Source organism: Saccostrea echinata, unplaced genomic scaffold (assembly GCF_033153115.1).
Source record: "Saccostrea echinata isolate AGI-Se365-2 ecotype Australia unplaced genomic scaffold, CSIRO_AGI_Sech_v1 ptg000020l, whole genome shotgun sequence".
NCBI classification, from domain to species: domain Eukaryota; kingdom Metazoa; phylum Mollusca; class Bivalvia; order Ostreida; family Ostreidae; genus Saccostrea; species Saccostrea echinata.
The window spans coordinates 8167052-8180103 of record NW_026889769.1 but is presented as its reverse complement, the minus strand read 5'-3'; the positions used below and the strand labels follow the sequence as shown (position 1 = coordinate 8180103).

Here is a 13052-nt window from a genome sequence, read left to right as displayed (position 1 = left end):
AAGGATAGGTTTTAAAGATTTTTCCTATATATTTCTATGTAAAACTTTGATCCTCCATTGTGGCCCACCCTACCCACGGGGTCATGATTTGAACAAAATAGAATCTACACTATCTGAGGATGCTTCTGCATAAATATGATCAATCAGGGCTTTGCTGTTCTTGAGAAGATTTTTTCCTACATATATTTCTATGTAAAACTTTGATCCTCCATTGTGGCCCCCCCCCCCCCCCCCCCCCCCGGGTCATGATTTGAACAAACTTGAATCTACACTACCAGAGGATGCTTCCATAGAAATATTATTTATCATGGCTTTGTTGTTCTTGAAAGAAGATTTTTAAATATTTTTCCTATACATTTCTATGTAAAACTTTGATACTTCATTGTGGCCCCGCCCTACCCCCAGGGGTCATGGTTTGAACAAACTTGAATCTACACTATCTGGGGATGCTTCCATATAAATACGACTCATCATGGCTTTGCTGTTCTTGAGAAGAAGATTTTTCCTATATATTTCTATGTAAAACTTTGATACTCCATTATGGCCCCACCCTACCCCCGGGGGTCGTGATTTTAAAAAACTTGAATCTACACTATCTGAGGATGTTTCCATATAAATATAACTCATCATGGCTTTGCTGTTCTTGAGAAGAAGATTTTAAAGATTTTTCCTATATATTTCTATGTAAAACTTTGATCCTCCATTGTGTCCCCACCCTACCCCCAGGGGTCATGGTTTGAACAAACTTGAATCTACACTATCTGAGGATGTTTCCATATAAATATAACTCATCATGGCTTTGCTGTTCTTGAGAAGAAGATTTTTCCTATATATTTCTATGTAAAACTTTGATCCTCCATTGTGTCCCCACCCTACCCCCAGGGGTCATGGTTTGAACAAACTTGAATCTACACTATCTGAGGATGCTTCGATATAAATATGACTCATCATGGCTTTGCTGTTCTTGAGAAGAAGATTTTTAAAGATTTTTCCTATATATTTCTATGTAAAACTTTGATCCTCCATTGTGGCCCCGCCCTACCCCGGGGTATGATTTGAACAAACTTGAATCTACACTACCTGAGGATGCTTCCACATGAGTTTCATCTTTCCTGGCCCTATGGTTCTTGAGAAGAAGATTTTTAAAGGATGCCATTATTTTTTCACTAATTCCTAATTATCTCCCCTTGAAAGAGGGCATGGCCCTTCATTTGAACAAACTTGAATCCCCTTTACCCAAGGATACTTTGTGGCAAGTTTGGTTGAAATTGGTCGAGTGGTTCTTGAGAAGAAGTCGAAAATGTGAAAAGTTTACAGACAGACGCCGGACAAAATGTGATCAGAAAAGCTCACTTGAGCTTTCAGCTCAGGTGAGCTAATAAAAACTGTCTTCTTAAGAACAGCATTGCCATTATTTGTCATATTAATTCAAAAGCATCCCTTTTATGTATAGATTCAAGTTCAAATCAACCCCCCTCAAACCACTTTTATATCAAAACTTTTCAAGACTGATTTCTGCTTTTTCCTAGCCAGAGTGCTCAGGTGAGCAATGTGGTCCCTGGGCCTCTTGTCCCCCCCCCCCCCCCCCCCCCCCCCGAGATAACCTATAATGAGCTATATTTTTCCTGACCAGTAGATATTAAACCTGTGCTAGTTTCCTATACATGTTGTACACATGTTGATCACAATGTAAAATGTTCAGAAGACGTAATTACAAATTCTGGGTGATTATAGTCTATCTACCATTATCTTTCTGCCTCAATGCATTATACATCCTTTGATATACTGAATTATAATATCTGAATCGCTAGGTTAGCTTAAGAAATGTTTTTGAAAGTTCATAAAGGTATGACATACCTTTCACCAGGGCATATTTCATACAAATAAAATTATATATATACCTGCCAGGGTGAAAAGTATCAGTTCATATCCTCCAGACAGACACGGACAAACTGTCTACGGTATATTTTCTACGTATTGAGGTATAGTATATTATTTCTCTTCTGTCATAGTTCATGCCATTGAATGTTTAATAAAATACATCTCAGATGTCAGGAGTGCAACAAAATAAGGTAAAATAGGACCATTTCAAAATCTCGTATTTTTTGTAAGACAACTTGCATACCCTGTATCAAAATTCTTTTTTGGCTTAAATGGACATTTAATCTGCAAAACAGAATTTGTTGAAGATTATAAAGAAACATAGGAATTAAATCAAAACATTGAATATATAAAAATTTTAATAGAATATATTCTTAACAAAATTTCATACATTTCAAATGGTATATACTGTATATATAACTGCAATAGTTATCACACTAAAGCTCAATCCTTATAAGCTGAAAAAAGATGATCGTGAAAGCAAGGGCACAATGTATCTGTATGAGACGAATTCTTAAATTAAGTCATTATATGTACTGCATTATATATTCAATAGAAAATTATCTGGAATACATCTGGGTTTTTTTTCTTTTCAGTCAGGCCTATGGAGAATCTGATAAATATACCAATATTAAAATCTCATATCTCAAGGAAAAAAAAGAAAGAAAAGAAAATCATATAAATAGCTGTTCAGTACCTTTGTCAACTATAACTAAATATGAGGATGAAAAATAATGCAGGAGCTTAAATAAAAACTTACTGTTGCAGAAATAAATTTTGTAATGAAGAGAGTTTGTTTTCAACAATAATGCTTTAAGCATCATAATAGCATGGTCATTCTACATGGTTCACATATATACTTTGAAAAAGTGTCATTGTGGTCATTCAAGGTTCTTTAGTATTAATGAAAACTTTATTTACTACAATACTTGTGTAATGCATATCTTGATGTAATTTTCATACGGAATGATTTTTTTTTTGAGTATGTACCGGTAATTTTTTTTTAAACATACATTACCAGTACTCATATCACTTACTGAGCAAGGTATTATAAGGGGCCAAATATATGCCTCCACATTTGAAATAAAAAAAAAGTGATTTGTTTATAAATCATGAATTTGAAATACTGAACATTATAATAAGCAGCAACACAGCATACATGTATATATATTTCTATACATTTCAATCAGTCCCCTGACCTGCAAAGACATCAGCTTCAGGAAGAGGGCATTTTTAAAAAAATCGGACAAGTTACTGTAAACATGCTTTTTTCCACAGGTCGTAATTCAACGAATCCACAATTTCAGTGCTATCTGCATGTAGAAAATTGCACAGATTTATACAATTGAATTGCTTTTATTATGTTTTGATTGCACTTTAAGTAAGCTGTTACAAATTTCCATAGAAAATTTGTGACTGCATACATAGCTTAAATTAATCCCACACGAGGAAAGTATGTATATAGTTTTACAGCTGTACCCCTTATTTAAATGTTAAAAAAGTGTCCAAAAAAAAACAATGGAAGACATCTCAACATTTCTCTAAAATCAACCTTAATAAATACATAAATGAATAATGTATCACTCTGTGTGACTATATATAGTATGAAAAATTTCACATATAGGTTAAACTGCAATAAGTATTACACAATGTTATATGAAAAAATAAGCTTGTATATAATTGATGAAATAAATCTTTATTTAAGGGTAGCAAAATTAATTCATCAGATTACCAGTTCAAATTTAATTCTTAATTGCTGGACACTTTCATGGATGCTTGACTTTCACCAATTAAAAAGACAAATCCATATTTAACATCATAAATATTTACAAAAATACTGCTCCCTTTTTTCAGGTATCATATTTCTTTATGTCTATCTCCTAAATACCGGCACATGAATATTTTCTATAAGCAAAGCATGTAGTAGTAACATCTGATATGGGTCAAGAGTTCATAATCTTGTTAAGGTTTTGATGTTGATTCAGGTTCGGGTTGTGATACAGTTGGTTCTGGTTCTGCTGTTGGATGAGGTGTAAATGGTGGTTCAGGTTCTGCTGTGGGTTCAGAATGGGGCTGTGATATTGTTGGTTCTGCCGTTGGACCAGGTGTTGGTTCAGGTTTTGCTGTTGGATTAGTATTGGGCAGCAATGTTGTTGACAACTTTAAACTGGATTGCGTTGATGATATTACTACTTCAGATTTAGACTGTGTACTACGAGTTTGATTAACAGTGTAGTTATCAGTACTAGCTGGTGTTAAAGTTGATGTGGGATATGTTCCATTGTACCTTGGTGTTGAAGTTGATGTTGGATATGTTCCTGTGTACGGACTTGGTGTACCAGCAGCATCGAAATTCAAACCTAAGATAGGAAAAAGCAAGATAATTAGTCTTATACAACCTTAGCTGCAGAACTGTAGTGTTATGGTTTTATATTTTACTCTTTGACCATAACGCTATAAATCCCATAATGTAAATAAAGTGCATTTTACTGCACAAGATTTTCTGTGCACTTTGGAGACGTATTTCACCTCTTTCCAGCATTGGTCAATCAATGACCTTTCATCACCTAATTCTAGACATATTCTATAACCAACTTGCATATTTTATCCACCTCCTAACCCTTTAAAGTCGTCTCTACAGACCAATAAACTCGCTTGTTGTGAATTTGTTGTCGGATAGCATAACGAGTTGATTGGTCTGTAGAGATGACTGTGAACGGTTACTTTGCTGTCTTAACATTTTTTCAGGAATTACTGGTAAAAGCCAGGCACCATATGTTGAAAATTATATAAATGAGCCCAAAATTTATACAATTTAATTTTCTCAAAACCCCCCAAAATATTTTTGTTTAGTGTAGAGAGGGTCCTTAAGAAACGAATTACTTTGATGAATACCTGAGGAAACGTTTGAGATTGTTCTTAAAGATAGAAATGTGGTAACCATTGGCTATGATGGTTTCATTGTCAAGTACGTAACAACCGAAATGGTCTGTTTATTGTGTCAAATGCACAACAGTAGATGGGAATCAAAACTTCATCTCACGTTGTATGTCATATAATTTTGCACCCCTTATTAAACACAACAAAATGTAACGAACATTATATTATCTGATCAAAGGCTCTGGAAAAAAACCTGTTGAAATTTAGTGAAGACTATAAACGAGAGAAAAAAAATCAATTCAAAAAATTCAAGGAACATTTTATTGTTATTTTTTAATTTATATATAATGTGGGTCCATGGATCCCATTGTGGGCCCGTAAACTAAAGGTGTATCAAGTCATGATTGTGACTGAAGATCTCCATTATTCCATGCATCATTTAGAAGGCAAATCATCTAAATTTTTCAAAATAAAAGTTTTGGCCACCTGAAGCAACAGGAGTTGGGTCAGAAGAGGCAGAAACCATAATGAGGCTGACTGCCAGTCTAAACCCGAGATCCAGCTATAAGCTTTTTAACTGCAGAAACATGAAGAAATACTGTGAATGCATGTATATATTTCAGTGTAATGATAAAAATATTTTGTAAATCAGCACTACATGGTATTTTGTATATTAACCAGTGATATGAAAAATCAGTTGTATTCTTGTTCCCGGCCCCTTTTTTTGTTGATGTAAATATATGTTAAACTTCTGTCTTTATAAATTGTGACTTCCAGCCCTCAAATCCAGAATTTATCTGATAACTTTCTGCAAACTTGACTTCCATCTTAATCCTAACATAAAGCTTCCTTGCAAAATTGAAAGCAAATCTCAAACTAGAACTGTCTAAAATGAACAAATACCCCCGCTGGGTTTTCAGAGAAGGTGCCAAGTCACTAATACTAGTATTTGATGGATCTAAGAGGTGTTCACAATTTGTTTAAACAGAGTGAAAATTTACCAGTATTTGCTCATTATATTTTTTTAATGAATGAAACTAAGGCACAACCTAATAACATATCAATACTAATAATAACATTGTTTTTTTATTACATTGAAAGAATAAATGACAATTTTTCAAGTACGGTATTTCTCTACTGGAATTTATCCATTTTTTCTACAGTGACTATAAGTGGAGATCATGATACACAAAGTTTGCAGACAGACGGATTGACAGTCAGACAGACAAGGTGATTCCTATATACCACCCAAACTTCATTTGCGGGGGGTATAAAGAGTTATTTTCTCTCCCTTACCCAAATGTTAAATCAAAAACTTGAAAGCTAGGCTTCAATGTTGTCAAACACGAAAAACAATTTCAAAAGTTCTTTTTGAATTTAATATAAAATTTTAGTTTTAAACAAAATGTCACATTTACAGAGTTTTGGGGCCTTGTGCCATGGTCTAAATAGGGCAGAGTTCAAATTGACTAGACACCATCGAACATTTTTGTACTGAATATTTAACTCATCTCTTCTTACTTTTTTTAGTCAGTTGAAAACCTATGATGGATTTAATGTATTTATATAATATTATTCTAATTGTCAATGTCTAAGCATTCTTTTGGTGATTGCATCTAAACTACAACCATGTCTTTGCTCTCACTACAAGTTATGATCGGGTGTGGTATATACTGTATACTATGAAATGGAGGAGATGTAGAAATACAGTAATAGCTCTAAGTCGTTAACTTCTTTTTTTAATAATAAAATTGGTTATAAAATTGTCAAAGTAAGGTTGAATTTTGAAATTCAATGTTTTTGTGTCACCTGCAGAGCAGAGCAACACTTTGGGATCCCATCACTTAAATCCAGTGTCTGTCTGCCTGTCACATCTCATATCTCAAGAACTGTAAGAGGTATGGATTTGATATTTTGCACATATATTGCTTGGGACTACTGCTTTTGTAAATTACCATGGTTACAGACCTTGTGACCCTTGACCTACTTTTCAAAATAGTTCATATTGCCGAATTACAGCATATTTTTGACATTTAAGAGGTAAGTCTATGCTATTTAGCATGTGCACTGTTGGTCATAGAATATTATGAAAAATACCAGCATTACAATCCACTTGACCTTGACCTTTGACATACTTTGCTTAAAATACCCCACACAGTTTAATTTAACTTACAACTTTTGAAAGGCTGGGTTTTGTTAATTAGCATTTATGCGTGTTTACGAGCTCATGATACTGTACTTTGAAACAGTATCAAGGATATTACCTCACAAACTTAAATTTAAATAAATGAAAATACACTGGGATTGTTATTCCACAATGTATCGTGTATACTGACAATTGTAGTAAAGACAGACTGAAATCTCATTTTGAGGATTGTTAGAAAACACGTATTAATGAAATGATAATAAATATTTCTAATCATTTCAATTCAATTATTCATTTGAGGGTTAAACATACATGTATCTTTTTTGATTGTCAGATTCTATTGCACTCTTATAATATCCATGGATGTTTTTTTTTCTTTGCAGGCAAATGCATGAACTATCATGCCTGTAGTAACAAGAGGCCCATGGGCCACATCGCTCACCTGAGCACATTGGCTAGGCAAAAGCACAATCAGTTCAGTATTGAAAAGACCTGGGGGGGGGGGGGGGCTTGAATTTTAAACTACCTGATGATGCTTCCATGTCAATATAACAAATGGCTTTGTTGTACTTGAGAAGATTTTTTAAAAAAAATTCCCATATATTCCTTTGTAAAAATTTGATCCCCTATTATGGCTCCTCCCTATCCCAGGGGTCATCATTTGAACAAACTTGAATCTACACTATCTGAGGATGCTTCCATATCAATATGACTAAACATAGCTTTCCTGTTCTTGAGAAGAAATATTTTTTCTATATGTTCTTATGTAAAACTTTCCATCCCCCATTGGGCCCCATCCTACCCCTGGGGGTCATCATTTGAACAAAATTGAATCTACACTACCTGAGGATGCTTCCATATCAATATGACTAAACATAGCTTTTCTGCTCTTCAGAAGAAGATATTTTCCTTTATATTTCTATGTAAAACTTTGATCCTCCATTGTGGCTCCGCCCTTCCCCCGGGGGTCATGGTTTGAACAAACTTGAATCTACACTACCTGAGGATGCTTCCATATCAATATGACTAAACATAGCTTTTCTGTTCTTGAGAAGAAATATTTTTTTCTATATGTTCTTATGTAAAACTTTCCTTCCCCCATTGGGCCCCACCCTACCCTTGGGGTCATCATTTGAACAAAATTGAATCTACACTACCTGAGGATGCTTCCATATCAAAATGACTAATCATGGTTTGCAGTTCTTCAGAAGAAGAAATTTTCCTTTATATTTCTATGTAAAACTTTGATCCTCCATTGTGGCCCTGCCCTACCCCTGGGGGTCATGGTTTGAACAAACTTGAATCTACACTACCTGAGGATGCTTCCATATAAATATGACTCATCATGACTTTGCTGTTCTTGAGAAGAAGATTTTTAAAGATTTTTCCTATATATTTCTATGTAAAACTTTGATCCTCCATTGCGGCCCCGCCCTACCCCCAGGGGCCATGGTTTGATCAAATTTGAATCTACACTACCTGAGGATGCTTCCATATAAATATGACTCATCATGGCTTGCTGTTCTTGAGAAGAAGATTTTTAAAGATTTTTCCTATACATTTCTATGTAAAACTTTGATCCTCCATTGCGGCCCCGCCCTACCCCCAGGGGGTCATGGTTTGAACAAATTTGAATCTACACTACCTGAGGATGCCTCCATATAAATATGACTCATCATGGCTTTGCTGTTCTTGAGAAGAAGATTTTTAAAGATTTTTCCTATATATTTCTATGTAAAACTTTGATCCTCCATTGTGGCCCCGCCCTACCCCCGGGGGCCATGATTTGAACAAACTTGAATTTACACTACCTCAGGATGCTTCCATATAAATATGACTCATCATGGCTTTGCTGTTCTTGAGAAGAAGATTTTTAAAGATTTTTCCTATATATTTCTATGTAAAACTTTGATCCTCCATTGTGGCCCCGTCCTACCCCCGGGGGTCATGATTTGAACAAACTTGAATGTACACTTCCTAAGGATGCTTCCACATGAGTTTCATCTTTCCTGGCCCTATGGTTCTTGAGAAGAAGATTTTTAAAGGATGCCATTATTTTTTCACTAATTCCTAATTATCTCCCCTTGAAAGAGGGCGTGACCCTTCATTTGAACAAACTTGAATCCCCTTTACCCAAGGATACTTTGTGGCAAGTTTGGTTGAAATTGGTCGAGTGGTTCTTGAGAAGAAGTCGAAAATCTGAAAAGTTTACAGACAGACAGACAGACAGACAGACGGACAGCTAGACAGACAGACGGACAGACAGACGGACGCCGGACAAAATGTGATCAGAAAAGCTCACTTGAGCTTTCAGCTCAGGTGAGCTTAAAAGCTGACCACGCTTTGATTTATTTACATCTTTAATGAAAAGCAGGCAACACATGTATTACTTGGAACACTCTAGTTAGTCTTCTAGTATTTGTATTTACATGTATGTAATTTTGTGGTTATTTCAACGCCTGGTGGGTTGTTTCTTTTACATGTTTATCCTTCTAAAATGTTATTCATGTCATTCGAGGCACGCTTTCTTTAGAAATTCATCAACAAAACTATTTTTTTGTGTGAAAATAAACAAAGTATGTGTGTTTTGTAACAGAATTAATTGAAGATATAATTGATGCAATTTTATTTTCAATTTATTTTTCATTGTAAGCATTTTTGAAGAAATTGATATATTGCTATAATTGTTATTTTCTTTTGCGGATGCATCAACTGGCATCTTTGGTTGTATAAATTTCGATGGGATGCTGGCTAGATGACATTTGATCTTTGCTCAAAAATTAATCATATTTTAACATTAAGAACAAGGGCACTTTTGATTTGAATTTGGCAGGAATCTGGGTGTACTTGAAAAGTGAAAATTTCATTGATCTGTCACATGAAATTTTAGAATTCTTTTGATGTATCGGGTTCCTGTGAAATAGGAAAGGGATATATTTTCCCAATAGTGTATTTTGATTTGCTAAAAAAGAACTTGAAAATTGGCTAGATGAGTCATTTGGTACAAAATGTTAATTTTTAAACACATTTTTCTAAAAATTTGCTATCTCTGGGTCATCTCTTCATGATTTGAAACATTATTTGTGTGCATTTTAATTCAAAGATACTAATAAAGATTTGTAAAAAATGGAGAGAAGAACCAAAGACGATAAAAAATGAACTTTTTCCAAAAATAATTCCAATGTGTAAATGCGGTGCTTCATTGTCGATTTAAAAACCATAGAGTGTGTGTAGCAGTGATAGCTCAGTAGTGTGCTTTACCCGACCAGTGCGATGAATAAGAAATATTTTTGGTTCGATCCTCCAATGGAGCATTAATATTTTTTTTAGTACAAACAACAGTTTCTTTTGTCAATTTAATTTTATGTACTGGTTTATTTTCAAATAGATAAATTCTGGTTCTGTTGCACCAAAAGTGAAAGCAATTCTTCCAACCTACTGATACTTTAATATATATATATATGTACTTGTAATTGCATTTAACTATACCATATAGGTGTTTATTATTTATGTGAAGCGTTACTAAGTTTTACATGTAGTAATTATTAAGATACGCAGACTGATATATTAAATTTGACAAAGTATTTCAAACTAAATGTAACATTTTCCCATGTGTGTAACTTTGTAAAGGATGTCCAGCTGTGGTCAGCTGACCAAATCATAGACATTTAAACTACAAATGTTTTGTAGGCCTTATTCCTGCAGATCACATGCCAAACATGCCCATTTTGTTTCTCATTTTCATGCTATAAATATATGAATTGGAAAGAATGCGAGTCAGTAAACGAACACTTACCTGTTTTCCTACTTATCCATGCTATTGCACTTGGGACACCCTGATACATAGCTGGTAGGTAATCACGGTAAACACACCCTGTTGGACCTCGGGAAGTCACTCCCAGAAGCTTCCAGTAGCCCCTATCATCTTGACAAACCAGAGGTCCCCCTGAGTCACCCTGTTACAAGGAATAATCAAAATTTACTGTATTTAACAAATAATGTGCTTGTAGAATTTTCTGTAACTGTAAATCACTTTTTATTCATGAAAAATCACTTTTATTTTTAACTTTTTTTTTTGCCTAATTACTCAGGATGGTCTGCTCACAAAAATTTCACTCTTACAAATATTTTATTAGCATAGGATAAATACAGAAATAACAAGCATTCATGAAAATTTTGTCTCGCTTATAAATACCAAATCTCTATCTTGTGATAAAAAAAGGTGATAAAAAAAAAGATATGAAGATTTGGTGATTTACAGTAATGAGAAAAGGTATTTGGTTTTGACCTATTTTTATGCTAGGCAAAACTGGACATACTGTAATTCATTTGACCCCTAAACAAAGATTTGGAACCTGTATCATTAAGAGTTGTTGTTTCAAAATTACTGGTAAAATATTGTCATATAACACCAAAATGTTAACATATCAAAAAATGTAACATATCAACATTTTTTGTTTAATGTATAATGTTATTATAAAATGCACTAAATAGAGGGGAACAAATTGATGGGGGGATGGTCTGCAGGTATAATAGCCAGAATAGAGTTCTTTTTCATAAATTAAACTGAGACACCAAACTTTGATGAACATTTGATTTCATGGTATATGATTTGAACAATCTTGAATCTACACTTTCTAAGGATGCTTTTGAATTAATATGATACACAATGGCTTTGCTGTTCTTAAGACGAAAATTTTTATTGATATATCCTTTATATTCCTTTGTATAACTATCAGCCCTTGTTATGGCCCCTCTATTTTCCTGGGGGTCATGATCTGAACAAATTTAAATCTACATTACCTGAGGATGCTTTATATATATTATAATTATAACAAATCATGGTTTTGCTGTTCTTGTGAAGAATTTTAAAGATGTTTCCCATTTTTTTTAAAAACTTAAACAATATTTTATTATGTATAATCATAATAGGATTGGACAGCAGGCACTGCCTCTATAAGTCCTCTCCATAATACAAGGTCAAAGTCATACATGTACAAGTAAATACTGGTTACATATCATTGAAAAAATATATTCATGTGCATATTCAGAAGAAATTTATAAAAATAAGACAAAATAAATAGTAGAAAATTAATTATAAGTGAGCTGATGATACAATGTATATTTGCAGTTTAACATATATGACTAACAAAAATAATACAGGTATAAATGTGATAAGATGTATGTATAAGAACTAACACTGGAAAAATAAGTGCTATGTATTCCTTTTAATCACCCATTGTGGCCCCACCCTACATGGGGGGTCATGATTTAAACAAACTTGAATCTACACTACCTGAGGATGCTTCCATATAAATATGACCAATCACAGCTTTGCTGTTCTCGAAAAGAAGATTTTTAAAGATTTTTCTTATGTATTCTAATGTAAAACTTTGATTCCCCATTGTGGCCCCACCCTACCCCTGGGGGTCATGATTTGAACAAATTTGAATCTACACTTCACCTAACAACGATTCCACATAAGTTTCATAATTTTAAGCACAGTGGTTCTTGAGAAGATGATTTTTAAATGATGCCATTAATTTTTCATGAAATCATAATTATCTCCTCTTGGAAGAAGGCGTAGCCCTTCATTTGAACAAACTTAAATCCCCTTTACCCAAGAATACTTTGTGTCAAGTTTGGTTGAAATTGGCCCAGTGGTTCTTGAGAAGATGAAAATGTAAAAAGTTTACAACAACGATGACAGACAACGGACAAATTTCGATCAAAAAAGCCCACTTGAGCCTTTGGCTCAGGTGAGCTAAAAAGTGGAACAAATACACAAAAAGTGGAAAAGTAGGCAGGTCTGTATTTAACCATTCATTCTCTTGTATTATCAAGATCTGATTCGGATAACTTATCTCTACTTACATTGCACACTGGAGAGAAAGGTTCTCTGTTATCCACACAGACGACGGTGTCCTGGATAACGACAGAAGTAGAAACCTTGGCCCACATCTTACGGCACTCTGTGTTATTTACTACTAATACACCTGTTTCTTGAAGAATCTCGGGTAAGACCCCTATAAATAAAATATGTTGATGCTGCAAGTAAAGTTTAATATTGTTTGCTACCTATGTTCAAAGACGCAAGGGCATTGTGGAAACAAAAATCAACACCCTCCCTAGAAGTAAACCATTT

General features: G+C 34.1%; 1 protein-coding gene across 1 annotated transcript in view; it reads right to left on the bottom strand.

The window, feature by feature from the left end:
* Window positions 1-2222: 2222 nt before the first annotated feature.
* LOC133189870 (uncharacterized) overlaps window positions 2223-13052 on the bottom strand; it is a 71076-nt gene continuing 60246 nt past the window's right edge. Inside the window, exons 38-40 of the mRNA XM_061325265.1 lie at window positions 12782-12933; window positions 10704-10863; window positions 2223-4241 (exon numbers count right to left, since the gene is read on the bottom strand). Coding sequence (XP_061181249.1) covers window positions 3844-4241; window positions 10704-10863; window positions 12782-12933 — 710 coding nt within the window. The 3' untranslated portion in view covers window positions 2223-3843. The remainder of the gene's footprint in view (window positions 4242-10703; window positions 10864-12781; window positions 12934-13052) is intronic.